Source organism: Triticum urartu, chromosome 5A (genome assembly GCF_056163025.1).
Source record: "Triticum urartu cultivar PI428250 chromosome 5A, HENAU_Tu73, whole genome shotgun sequence".
NCBI lineage: Eukaryota > Viridiplantae > Streptophyta > Magnoliopsida > Poales > Poaceae > Triticum > Triticum urartu.
The window spans coordinates 563,222,949-563,235,761 of NC_141877.1; the positions used below are offsets into that span (position 1 = coordinate 563,222,949).

At 42.9% G+C, this 12,813-nt stretch overlaps 2 protein-coding genes across 2 annotated transcripts; one reads left to right on the plus strand and one right to left on the minus strand.

Moving 5' to 3' along the window:
* Window positions 1-3,364: 3,364 nt before the first annotated feature.
* LOC125510574 (orotidine 5'-phosphate decarboxylase) lies at window positions 3,365-6,021 on the plus strand. Its single transcript, XM_048675791.2, has 7 exons — window positions 3,365-3,520; window positions 4,036-4,365; window positions 4,452-4,571; window positions 4,668-4,823; window positions 5,190-5,362; window positions 5,559-5,664; window positions 5,754-6,021. Exons 2-7 carry the CDS (start codon window positions 4,123-4,125, stop codon window positions 5,781-5,783), a joined length of 828 nt encoding a protein of 275 aa, XP_048531748.1. The 5' UTR covers window positions 3,365-3,520; window positions 4,036-4,122; the 3' UTR covers window positions 5,784-6,021.
* Window positions 6,022-6,454: 433 nt separating this feature from the next.
* LOC125510575 (transmembrane emp24 domain-containing protein p24beta3) lies at window positions 6,455-10,397 on the minus strand. The gene is made up of 4 exons (XM_048675793.2): window positions 10,009-10,397; window positions 7,958-8,144; window positions 7,668-7,775; window positions 6,455-6,886 (listed from the first exon to the last, which is right to left on the minus strand). Exons 1-4 carry the CDS (start codon window positions 10,219-10,221, stop codon window positions 6,753-6,755), a joined length of 642 nt encoding a protein of 213 aa, XP_048531750.1. The 5' UTR covers window positions 10,222-10,397; the 3' UTR covers window positions 6,455-6,752.
* Window positions 10,398-12,813: the final 2,416 nt, after the last annotated feature.

Below are 12,813 nucleotides of genomic sequence, written 5' to 3' on the forward strand. Positions count from 1 at the left end.
ATGTTACGCTGGACTAGGTTGGTGCGAGTTTTGCAACTTTCTCCTGTGAAGCTCTTCGGCAAAATCAGAATTGCCATGGCCTCGACGCCCCGGTCGACACCTCTCGACGGTTGGTAACTTTGTGCTTGTCCAAGGCGAAGCGGAAGTTACCTAATCTGATGTGATGGATGGTGCCGATGACGTTCTCGGTTGGTGTTGATGATCCAATTGTGTCGTTGGTTGTGTAGTGATCTTGTTTGTGTCCAGATCTTGTTGTGTTGTGACCTTGAGGTTAAGAATAGGGCCCTCGTCGACAAATGGTTGTTTAAATTACTAACGAAAAACGGTGTATGGCAAACCCTCCTAAGGAGGAAATATGTGGGTTCCAAGGAGGTGTTCCAAGTATACTGGAAGCCTGGGGATTTCCACTTTTGGGGGGGGGGGTCTAATGGCTACGAAGGAATATTTCTTCTGCTATGGATCCTTCTCAATTAAGGATGGCTCGGAAATTAGACTCTAGGAGGATAAGGGGTTAGGAAATGCCACACTCCGGGAACAATATCCGACTCTATACAACATTGTGCGCCACAAGGGTGACGCTATCGCCACGGTAATGGATTCATTTATGCCCAAATGTGATGTTTAGAAGAGATTTAGTTGGACCAAGACTCCATTCGTCGAACATCCTGTCTAGCGGTTGTCCACGGTGCAATTGTCACATGGGTCTGATATATTCCGATTGAACATCCAAGGAAATGGACAATTTTCAATGGAGTCTATGTATAGAGCGTTAATCCAGTCTGATGTGCTAGTTGTTAATAATAAGAAGATCTAGAAGATGAAGATACCTTATTAAGAGGAATTGGGATGGAAGTCCGCAATGTGTCTTTTGTCACCATGGTGAGACGATAAAACATTTATTCTTCCAATGCAAATTGGCTCGTTTTATATTAGTCATTAAAATAGCTTCCGTCTTGTATCCTCCTTGTAGTGTGCTAATGTATCTGGCAACTGGTTACATAAGATTGATCACAGGTTTAGAACTCTTCTCAGGGTGGGAGCACTTTCTGTTATTTCGTCGCTTTGGCTATGTAGAAATGATAAGGTTTTTAATGATAAAAGTACTTCTGTGATGCGGGTTATCTACATATGTACCAGGACTCTTCGTTTATGGTCCTATCTACAACGCCTGGAGAATCGAGACCTATTTACGGATGTGTGTACATGATTGGAGGTTACGGCGAGGGATACTTTTACTCAACATGGGTGGCAGCATGATCTTAGGAGTGGCCCCCTCCACTCTAGGCGTTATACGAACTCTTCATGTTTGTTTGTATTTTGTCTTTTTATTTTTTCTTTGTGTGAGAGAACCTTGTTTGACCGTGTGCATCTTAGTTATATAGAAGCCGAATATAATGCTTAATAAAGCACCCTTTTTTGAAAAAGAAAGTCATCCGTGAGTGTCTCATGTGAGGTTTGTAATTTAAGCGTTTACCATGTTTTTCTCTAATTAATCGGACAACTCTCTTATTTTTTTTGCCTTGTTTCAAATAAAAGCATTGCAAAAATAAAGATGCTAGTACAGAAAACATGATCCTGGATTGTCTATGGTGTGCTCAACCTTTTATTTTAGATGTAAACAAAGATAAAGCAGCGAGCTAATTTAGTTAATTACAAGTTTATTTTTGAAGGTCGCGGATCAAACACTTATGCAGATAGATTAGTTAAGTTTTCAAACTCTCTTGATCAGGGGCGGCACCTTTGGTTGATTCATTCCCATGATTCTTTGGTTGATTCATGTGGACCATGATCAATAAAGCTTAGAGATACCTAAAATATTTAAATAATAAGTTTCACACGAGTGGCACAAAGTAACACTGCCCTAATATTTTTATAACTAAAATTGCCATAAAAACCAAAAAAAAGCTAAAACTTGTCATCCGAATAGAAAGTTGTCATACTTCACAACTAAAGTTGCCATCCTCGCATAGCTAAAGTTTCCATAAAAAAACATCAGGATGAAATTACTTCATGCCACACGTGTGACACTTATCAGGGTAAAAAAAATGTAAAGGGAGTTTTTTTTGTTGTTGTTGAGAACATCCAAACGGATTTATTCGTGGACTAACAAAGAGCATTTCATGTCGAAATCACTAATTAAGGAGTACTCGTTGCAAAGAACACTTCACTTTCCCAGGTCGCGACAAGTGGTGCACATGCAGCGCGCCACTTGTCGCAACCTGAATTTTTTTCCTTTTTTCATAGATCCGTTTATTCAAAACGTTTTATCTCTTAAACCGTGCGTCCAAATCTCGAACCGTTTTCACCATTAGATTCCTCGCGTAGAGATCTTCAAAACTAGATCCCATGTTGATAGGTTTTGACAAACTTTTTTTTCACAAAAAAAACCGGACGAAAAAACCGAACCGGGAGCATAGTTGTTTTCCCTTTCCGAAAAAGGCACGCCCGTACCTCTCGCGAAATCACAACCGTGCCTCTCGTGGAAGCAGAACCGTGACTCTCGTGGAAGAAAAAAAAACAGAAAACGCGTTTTTTTCCGTTTTCGAGAGGCATGACCGTGACTCTCGCGAAAGCACAACCGTGCCTCTCGCGGAAGCAAAACCGTGACTCTCATGAAAGAAAAAAAAACAGAAAATGCGTATTTTTTCCCTTTCCGAGAGGCACGACCGTGACTTTCGCGTAAGCACAACCATGCCTCTCGCGGAAGCAAAACCGTGACTCTCACGAAAGAAAAAAAAACAAAAAACACGTTTTGTTTTTCCCTTTCCGAGAGGTACGGCCGTGACTCTCGCAAAGCACAACCGTGCCTCTCGCGGAAGAAAACCGTGACTCTCGCAAAAGAAAAAAAACAGAAAATGTGTTTTTTTTCGTTTTCGAAAGGCACGGCCGTGACTCTCGATAAAGCACAACCGTGCCTCTCGCGGAAAAAAAAACCATGACTTTTACGAAAGAAAAAAAAGAAAACGCATTTTTTCACGCAAAAAAAAATTCGAAATTTTTTTGATCAAAAAGCTAAGAAAGATCGGGGAAAAACCAAAATGTCCAAAAAATCGGAAAAAAAACCATTTAAAAAGCCGAAAACGCATGTAGAAAAATAAAAAAACAAAATTCGAAGAAAGCGTCCAGAGCGCGACACGTGCCAAATGTCTAAGAACACGCCAAGTGGCGCTGATCGTTGCGAGGCTTTCGAAGAAGCGCTCATTAACTAGTTACTCCCATCTCATGTCTCTAAAAAAAAGAGCTTCTCATGGGCTACGAACGGGCCACGACTAAAAACAGATTCAGCGAGAGCGATGGGCTGCTCTCCGCGGGGTCCACGTCGCCGCTCGCCTCGCCAGTCGTTTTTTCTCGTGGCCCCTGAATTTTCCCCTCCCTTCTCCGCAGCATTTCCGTCGCCCTTCTTTTAACCAGCAAACCCTCCACGGTGTTTTTATTTTCACCTCCTCACCACACAATCCCCTTCTCCGTCTTCCCGCGGATTCTCAGGCCAGCTTCCGGTCGCTCCCCGCCTCCTCCGGCGGTAATGGTTGCTCGCCTGCCCCGCTTTAATTCTCTGTCATTTTAGTTAGTTCCGGTTGAACGGATTGATTATCTGTATCTGTCCGATCCGGCATGTTGAGTATTTGGCTGTCTGGGGTTGGGATTTCTGTTCCGTGTCCTTTCCAAGATTTTCACTAGGCTGGGTTGTCGACTGTCCAGAAATGGCCGGATTTGTGCGTGGACCTTTCATGAGCTACTGGTTATGCATATCCTACTATAATGCTAAGCAATCACTAGGTGTGACGCAGTAATGTAATCGACATCTGGTTTAGCACCAGATCGACAGGGCAATTCATATTATTACGATGAAGCAGTATGTTAGAGTGTTGCAGTAGCTTGTAAAATTTCGACTTTAAATTCAGTAATCGTTGGAAGAAATAGAGAGGGTTTCTGTGAGTACTAGCAGTTATTTTGTTGCAATTTCCTAGGAAGATATAGTAGTTTTGGAGCCCTGAGCACCTGTCTCTTGGCTGACCAAATCATTCTCTATTGTAGATTTGAGTTACCCGCGGCTTCTGAAATCTTCTCCTGTTGCTGGAGAAATGCGTGAGCAGCTTGCCGCAGCTTGATGAGCGTTCAGCCATGCCGACGCTACACGGACCCGTTCTGTTCGTCAGGCCCGGTGCTTACCAAGAGCTGAAACCGTTCCCGAAAAACGCCGCTGGTTCATGTAGCAATTTATTGGGTTGCAACACAATTTGTAGTTCCGTCGAAGACCATCATGTACAGAAACCACACATTGTTTCCAGCTTCAGAGTTAACTTTACCAGAGTCAGCCATTATCTTCAGAGAAGCTTAAATGAGAGAACTACACGGCACTGGCTGGTACGGTATGCTTTTCCACTGACCACCTATTCTTCTCAAAACTCAATCACTATTTGTTTACGTTCGAACGATTGTGTTGGGCGCAGCATCGGTTTCATGTTAATGCTTCATCGGACGAGGACTTCCGCTCGTCGCGTAATATAGCAACCAGCCTGTTCAAGCAGTATAAGAATGTCATTGATCGAGGAGGTGGAGATAACATAAAAGTATTGGTTCTTGTTGGTTCTTGTTGAGATTCTTCACTGGTGTTCTTGACATACCTTCTGTCTGTAATCATTATGTCGCCTTTTAATGTTTTGCAGGGGTTTGTTAGTGCTGGGGTGCAAGCATATGCCCTAGGCTGTACAGAAGAGGGGCTTAGAAAGGAACTTATGGATATAAAAAATTCTGGTGTCAAGATCGAAGGCCTGCAATCCTATGGAGGAACAAGCTTGAGCTTCAAAGTTCGTTCTTTTGAGGTTAGCATGCTCAAATATATAAATTAGTCTGCTTCAGCTTTTTCACTACAGTATCTTTTATCTTCATATGTCTTGCATTGCAACTATGCTCTGCTCTGAAGTATTCACAGTTTTACACTCAAACCAATGAGCTTGCTTTGATCCATTCCGTCACCATGTCTTTACTTTCTTCTGAATCTGTTAATGACTGTCGGTAGATGAAGTCCGATAAGTGACATTGGCAAGATATATGAAGTTTGACATATGGTATCATATAGCCCAGTAGAGGACATTGTTCATTGTGCAAAAACCCTTGACGAGATCTTCGGGCATTTCGTTTCCATTCGTCTCAAGTCTCAACGATGATTTTTTTTTCATTAACCATAGGTAAAGGAGTGCATCCTGTGGCTCAGTATAGTGTTCATTACAATCTTGTGCACGCCACAGCCGACGGTCATCAGGTGGTCTACCACCCCACCGGTGTCGGCGGATGTCTTGCATCAGTGGAAAGGATTTTGTGCCCTGATAGCAAACGCTTACTACACCAAGGGCATGGCATGGTAAGAATGTTTTATCTGTCGATGCTTTCTTTCTTTTATCTTATAATATCCTATACAGTATTATATACTACTCCCTCTGTCCCTTAATATAAGATGTTTTTGCAGTTCAATTTGAACTGCAAAAACGTCTTATATTAAGGGGCAAAGGTAGTACTCACTACTGATCAAATCCAACGCGGACGAAACTTCGACGCAGGCTACCAGTGAAAACATTGCAGCTGGAACAGATGGCTGTGACAGGCAGTTCGGAGGAGCCATCGCTAGTAGCAAGTCGGATGCAGTTAGTTTTCAGTACATTAGAGGTTCGTAGCAGCAATCATTGAATCTCTGGAAACTAGTCAAGTGAAATTACATCCTCACTGGTTTGCCTGGTTCTTGTTCAACTCTGTAGGTAGTCAGCCCCCAATGGCCAAGAGTGTGATGGAGGGAAGAGCAAGCAATATGATCATACAAAGGCCTGCAAGTCTACAGAACCCATGCCACATCCAAAGCCAGGGACGATTCTTCTTTCTCTAATGTGAATGTACTGAAGAAACAGGTCTATTGCACTGAAGATTGTGAAATATTTGGTAAATACATGTATATAGAACCCACAGCTGCTGTAAATCTTCGTCTTCAGCTACGATATAATGGAACCGAACATGTATGTGACTGCTACACCTCTCTGGTTCGCACACTTTTTTGCCGTTTAGTTTGCTAGACATGCGTCGAATTCCTCAAGAATTTGTCTTGGTCTTTCTGGCGTTATGATTTTAGCGCTAGCAGATTACTTCACTTCTCCTTTTGTACAAAACAAATGGGCTCACAATACTTACTACTGTCATTGGATTTCTAACTATTAGCACGTTAGCTGTTTTACAAACAACATGTCTCGTAAAGTTTCATTTGCGTGTAGTGTACCTTTCACAAAAGAGAAGCAATAAATACCCAGGACATTTTGACACTGTAAACAGAGTTTACCATCCATGATATTTCGAAGCTTTTTGGCATAATGGACACAAAAATCACACCCCATGAGGCTCAGCTAGATCAACGCAGTTTCATCGCAAGCCATTAGCCCATTCCCTGCCCCTGGACCAAGACATGATAGAATAAGAGAGAACCAGAACTTTATACCAGGATTTACAAACTTCATAGCACATCATCGGTACTCTCGACACCCTTTTTTTCCCTTTCAATATGATGAAGACTCTGAGGATTAATTATGTATCTATGTCCCACAAGTGCCCTTCACATTTCACGATAGTTGCTGCTAAAGGTACATGGTGATATAAATTAAAGAGTATTTTCAGACTAACACCAAAAAAAAGGGGTGAAAAGCTACAATATGACATAAAACATTCCCTGTTGGAGCCACCTGCTGCTGCCATGCCTTGAAGTAGCCGGTGCCCTAGACCCTGTTGTATCCCACGTTTTTACTGAACAGGCGGCGGATGTAAACGACTTGCAACGCACTGGCGGCCATGAAAGCCGCGTACTCTGCCATCGTGTAGAACATGACACGCCTTCTGGTGCTCTCGTTTGCTGGATTCAGTTGGCCATGAACATCACCATCATCACAAAAATCATATGAAGATAGGGTAAATGTAAAGACAGCAAAGCAATAAAAGGATAATGAGCAGTGTCCTTGGCAGCTTGGATGTGTTAAATATCAATAATTCCCCTGTTATTCTCGGTGTCTAATTTGACTCTGGTGTTTTCCAAACTAAAGAAAGAAACTGAGATAAGCAGGTTAAACAAAATAAGTTTGAATATTGTTCCCTATTCAAGATCAAGTAGTCACCATTGAACGACACACTGCTATGGTGCGGGTAAAAGAAAATATGCCAATTCTACAAGGGAGTATAACTGGAGAAAAGGAAGCTTAAACTCCAATGGAAATTAGTCACTGCCTCCCCACTTAAGAAACCATGCACATGCAAGTGTTCCAACTGTCCTAGTGCATTTCCTTCAGAAGTTCGGGTATTTTTGACTAGTTGCTAGCTTTAGAAATTTAGTTGACACCTTTTGACTAGTTGATAGCTTTAGGAATTATCTCCATCTTATCTTTAGGAGTCTACTGCCTCTATAAAAATAAATCTCCTTCATTAGTTCATCCCTGCCCATGAGGCATGGCTGCCATCAAGCCGACGTCATGCCTCTTGCAGTTTAGTTTAGTATCATACTTCACTTAAAAAGTCTAAGTACTGGGTGGATCAGAGTAAACTCACAGGAAATTTATGTACTCTATACATGGTTAACAGGGCCATACAATAAGGCCAAAATCACTAGATAACATCTACAGAAGAAAGTTTATGAAGCTTACTGTGTCGGTGACGAGCATCACGTGCTTTTAGGTACTTCTGCTCAGCAGTGACAGATTCCAGTGCTTCCTTCAGCTCTGCAATTTTCACATTGATAGGGTCCAAGTGCTCTGGAACAGGAACAAAAAAGTGTTAAAACTGAAGGAATCAGAAGTTGAGAACAGATATCTTGATGAACTAGCAAGCCTAAGATCACATTAACCAATCAAACTGATTGTTGCTCAATACACACAATTTTTTTTAAAAGAATAGGCAGATGCTGAAAATCTCAAGGGACAGTCAGTACACTGACCATCTTTCGCCAAATTGTGCTCATTGGGTATGTGCCCAACATGAATGTAGAAAGAAACAGTTTCAGGTGCCCCATATGGATTATGGAAGCAAAACTTGTACATTCCACCCCTTGGAGCTTTGAAGTCAAATTTGTCACCAGACTTTCCCTTCATCGTATATACGGTGTTACCACCTGGTGAAGTTACCTACATTGATGGAAAATGCACTATGGACTATCAGAAGAAGTTGATGGATTGTTAAGTGAACGTAATAATATACTTAAGTACTGACATAAAATGCAGGCTTACAATTCAATATTTCACAAGTGAACATAACAGATGCAACCAGTGCAAAATTAGTTTTGCTAGTATGTATACTATAACAAAGTAAATGAAGAAAAGAGGAGTGGATAAGTCTTCGAAATAGATCAACTTTATTAAGAAATAAATAATTCTTCACATGGGAAACAAAAATGACACATCCCAGCCAAAGTAAGAAAATCAGAGTAGTAATACACTATGTAGGATGGACTCCAATATTTTCCAGTAGCCAACAGCATTGTTGGTCATAAGGAGAAACAAATAATATATGCACTGGCGTAAAACAAACCAGCATTTTTCTCAACACATGAACTATAAACCATCTAATATAGCTGGAGTGAAGTCAACTGTGTTCATATGCTGATGCTAGTATCGAGGTGAAGCAAAAACAAGTTGATGTTTAATTTGCCTCATCAATCATCTACAAAATGCCTACGCTAACTAGCAATACTGCAAGACCAATTCATTTAGCATTATTCTCAACCAAGTAGGACGAAAAACATACACGTCTGAGTTCCAAACAAATTTTTTACAGGTTTCTTCTTCCAAAGAGAACTGTAGGAATTCCTCACTGCTAATAGTAATGCACAAACAGGCTTCTAATTTGCAGATCTTAGACAATAATGGGTAAGAATTGATTTTTGCCCTCTACTACAAAACAGGTCATTTAACCATTTAAACTTTGGGAAGAGGTTTTCCCACGTTCGCTGCTTATGCAACATCCCAGCATGACAGGAAGCAACTCTTTGGAGCCTTCTCCACTGATGTGATTTTTTCCGAGTTCAACTGTTTTGTTGTTTTAGTAAAACTGAATCACTGTAGCAAAATATTTCAGTGTTTTGCTGACCAGTTCGGCCTGGGTTCTCTACTTGAGTCTGCATTTGTTGAAAGCAAATTCTAAATAAACAGGTTGACTGAATCAGATTGTCAATTAAATCCAGATGTCAGTCTTATTGTCCTTTATACACCAGATAACAAAGCATGCAAATGCAAAGGAAACCAGAGAAGACAACCATTTTACATGTAGATAAACAAACACATCAATTATCAAGCATATAATACCTCTAAACAGTGAAAGGTAGTTCAGATGCTACTTCTAAATGAAGATAAGTTGAGAACTGATCCTTTAACTGTGATTCAAGTAAAGAAAACCTATTGCTGTTGGGGAAGTACGGTAGGTTCATTGACTTCTATACACCAAGGAATCATGAATACATAAATATAAGTGCGAAAGGATTAATACAACGTTTTCTCCAGTGAAAAAATAACCAAATCATATAATAGACCACTCACACATAAATTAGCATCTTCTGAGGCAACTGTATCCACACGTAATCCATCCAGCCTGAATGATCGGTAGCTTGCTAAGGCAAATGTATGACAAAAGTGCAACAATCCACCAAATCTCCTCCAAAGATCCGGACTTTGAGCCAGAGCACAACAGAATCGACTGAACGATCAATCAACAACAGGAACGAATTAAAGCTAGACAATCAAAAGTAACCTAAATCGCAAAGGTGTTACTGATCGACATCACTTGAGATCACCAGATCGCCGCAGGTATTTCGCACCACGAGCCGCAGATCCCACGAGGAGGCCCCAATTCCCACTCGATTCCCGATCCAATCCCTCAGATCCCAACTAATAAAACAACCCATAAACCCAGCTAACTCCAGACCGTCGTATCCAGATAACAGGCGCAGGAGGAAGGTAGGCGACAGGAGGTGGAGGGATCGGCCGGGCGCCGTACCGTGAGGTCGATGCCGGGGTGGTCGGAGCTCCAGAAGATGTCGTGGTCGACGACGACGAAGTTGCCCGAGACGGAGTCGCCCTCGTAGGGCACGAACTCGTGGATGCACTCGGTATCCGTCACGGTCACCGACAGCGCCTCCGCCCGCCACCCGGCGGCCGCCGCCAGCGCCAGCGCCGCTACCAGCAGCATCGCCGGCCGCCACCTCGCCATGGCCCGCCGGTGGGTAGCTGATCCAACGCTCGCACCAGAAGCACCAGCGCCGCTGGTCTAGGGCTGGGGTTCACGGGGAGTGGGCGGCGAGCTCCGGTCGCGCACGACGGGGGAGGGGAGGGAGGGGAGGGCACGCGAGACGGAGGTCACGAGGGCAAGATTGCAGACGGGGAGGGGGCAGATGTCGCGTGTTTTTGCAATAAAGGACTCTGCTATTTGCGTAATAGTGCAACATGCCGACGTGGAGTTTGTGCGACGTGGCCGTGTGACTGCGAGTGGCTGCGTTGTCTGACTGCGTGGCCTCCTTGAGGCTTGAGCTGCCGTTTAAAGGCGCCTTTGAGTGATTACGTAAAGAGAATAAAGGAGACGTATTGGCCACAGTGTTGCCAAGTGGCGGACAAGGAGGAGATGGGGGAGGTGCTCGGTGCTCCGCCAAACATAGTAGGGCTAGCTATGGTGTTTTCTTAAAGAAGCTTGGCGTCGTGCCGGTTACCGGCGACATGCCGGTGAGAGGTGTGATGCCGGTGCGTGCGAGCAGCGTCTGATGGCTAGCGGTGGTGGTTCTCCTGAAGATGGTGGCGTGGTGCTGCCTATCGAAGGATTGGTTCTCACCAGCGCTCGCTGCAGATGGATTATCTCCTTTCTCGCTGCTGCGTTGGAGGTCATTATGATGGTGGCTTCATCATGGCGAGTGAGCAAGGATCTGTTTAAGGACGATTCAAACTCATCATCACTGCCCTTGGATGAAACTATTTTGCAAGAACAAAATTATGAGTACTTTGCGAGAATAAAACTACGAGTAAATTGCAAGGTAATAAAAGTAGATAGCTTTTGTCAATAAGAAAGTCATTTATCCTTAGGCAATTGATAACTAGACCGGTAATCATTCATGCAATTTTATATGAGGAAGAGACATGAGCTAACATACTTTCTCTACTTGAATCATATGCACTTATAATTGGAACTCTAACAAGCATCCGCAACTACCAAAGATCACTAAGGTTAAACTCAACCATAGCATTAAGTATCAAGTCCTCTTTATTCCCATACGCAATAGCCCACTTACTCAGGTCTGTGTATTCTGTCACTCACGCCACCCACTATAAGCGAATTATGAACATATTGCAACACCCTACAGCGGAGATCTCTCACGTTTGCGCGACACAGAGGGCACCGTAGGACAGCACCATAATAAAATATACACTCATACCAACCAAGATCATGATTAACCCATAGAACAAAACGGATCTACTCAAACATCATAAGATAGCCATAGATCATTAGGAAATAATATATAGCGTTGAGCACCATGTTAAGTAGAGATTACAACAGGGAGAAGGGGTGTTACACCGTTGCATAGAGGGGGAGAGAGTTGGTGTTGACGGCGCCAAAGTTGTTGGTGTAGACCGCCATCATGGTGATTGCCCTGGCGGCGTGCCGGCGCCGGGAGAGAGAGGGGGGGAGAGAGCCCCCTCATTCTTCTTCCTTGGCCTCTCCCCTAGATGGGAGAAGAGTCCCCCCTCTGGTCCATGGCCTCCATGGCGGTGAAGGGACAGGAGCCCCTCTGAGATTGGATCTCCCTCTCTGTTCTCTTCTGTTTCGCGTTCCTCAGATCTGGCCGAAAACCGTTTCTTATATTCCCGGAGATCCGTAACTCCGATTGCGCTGAGATTTTAACACGATTTTTCTCTGAATATAAGCTTCCTTGCGCCCGAAGTAGAGCTCCAACCGACGTTCGAGGAGGGCACAACCCACCACCACGTGCCTGGGCTGCCTGGCGTGCCCAGGTGTCTTGTGGTGGTTGTGGGCCCCCGTTTGCGTTGATTCCACCTCCCAAAAATTAGAAATACCGCAAAATAATTCTCCATAAATTTTTATCGTGTTTGGACTTCGTTTGATATGGATATTCTGCGAAGCAAGAAACATGCAAACAATGGGAACTGACACTGGGCACTGAATCAATAGGTTAGTCCAATAAATCATATAAATTGTTGCCAAAAATATGTGAAAGTTGTATAATATTGGCATGAAATAATAAAAAATTATAGAGACGATGAAGACGTATCAACATCCCCAAGCTTAATTCATGCTTGTCCTCGAGTAGGTAAATGATAAAAAAAGTTAATTTTTTATATGAAATGCTACCTAGGATAATCTTGGTCATATATCTAATCATGGCATGAATATTAAGACACGAATGATCCAAAACAATAGTCTATAATTTGACATAAAGGCATCAATACTCAGGCATTCCAACAAACAATCATGTCTTTCAAAATATCAACGCTAAAGAAAGCTATCCCTACAAAATCATATAGTCTTATCATGCTCCATCTTCTTAACACAAAGTATTTATCATGTACTACCCCGGTGTCAGCCAAGCAATTGGTTCATGCTTTTTAACGCGCTTCAGCTTTTCAACCCTCACACAATACATGAGCGTTATCCATAGATATAGCACTACGGGTGGAATAGAGTATGATGATAGGGGTAAATATAGAGAAGACAAAAAGTAAGAAAGTCTCACATCGACGCGGCTGACCAACAGGCTATGAAGATGCCCATCAATTGATATCAATGCGAGGAGTAGGG

Coding starts and splice junctions, on each gene's coding strand:
- LOC125510574 (XM_048675791.2), top strand. CDS start 4,123: ATGCCGACGCTACACGGACCCGTTCTGTTCGTCAGGCCCGGTGCTTAC. Junction 4,366..4,451: donor GAACTACACGGCACTGGCTG/GTACGGTATGCT, acceptor TGTTGGGCGCAG/CATCGGTTTCATGTTAATGC. Junction 4,824..5,189: donor TCAAAGTTCGTTCTTTTGAG/GTTAGCATGCTC, acceptor CATTAACCATAG/GTAAAGGAGTGCATCCTGTG.
- LOC125510575 (XM_048675793.2), bottom strand. CDS start 10,221: ATGGCGAGGTGGCGGCCGGCGATGCTGCTGGTAGCGGCGCTGGCGCTG. Junction 8,145..10,008: donor ACCCCGGCATCGACCTCACG/GTACGGCGCCCG, acceptor CCATCAATGTAG/GTAACTTCACCAGGTGGTAA. Junction 6,887..7,667: donor TGATGCTCGTCACCGACACA/GTAAGCTTCATA, acceptor AACTGAATCCAG/CAAACGAGAGCACCAGAAGG.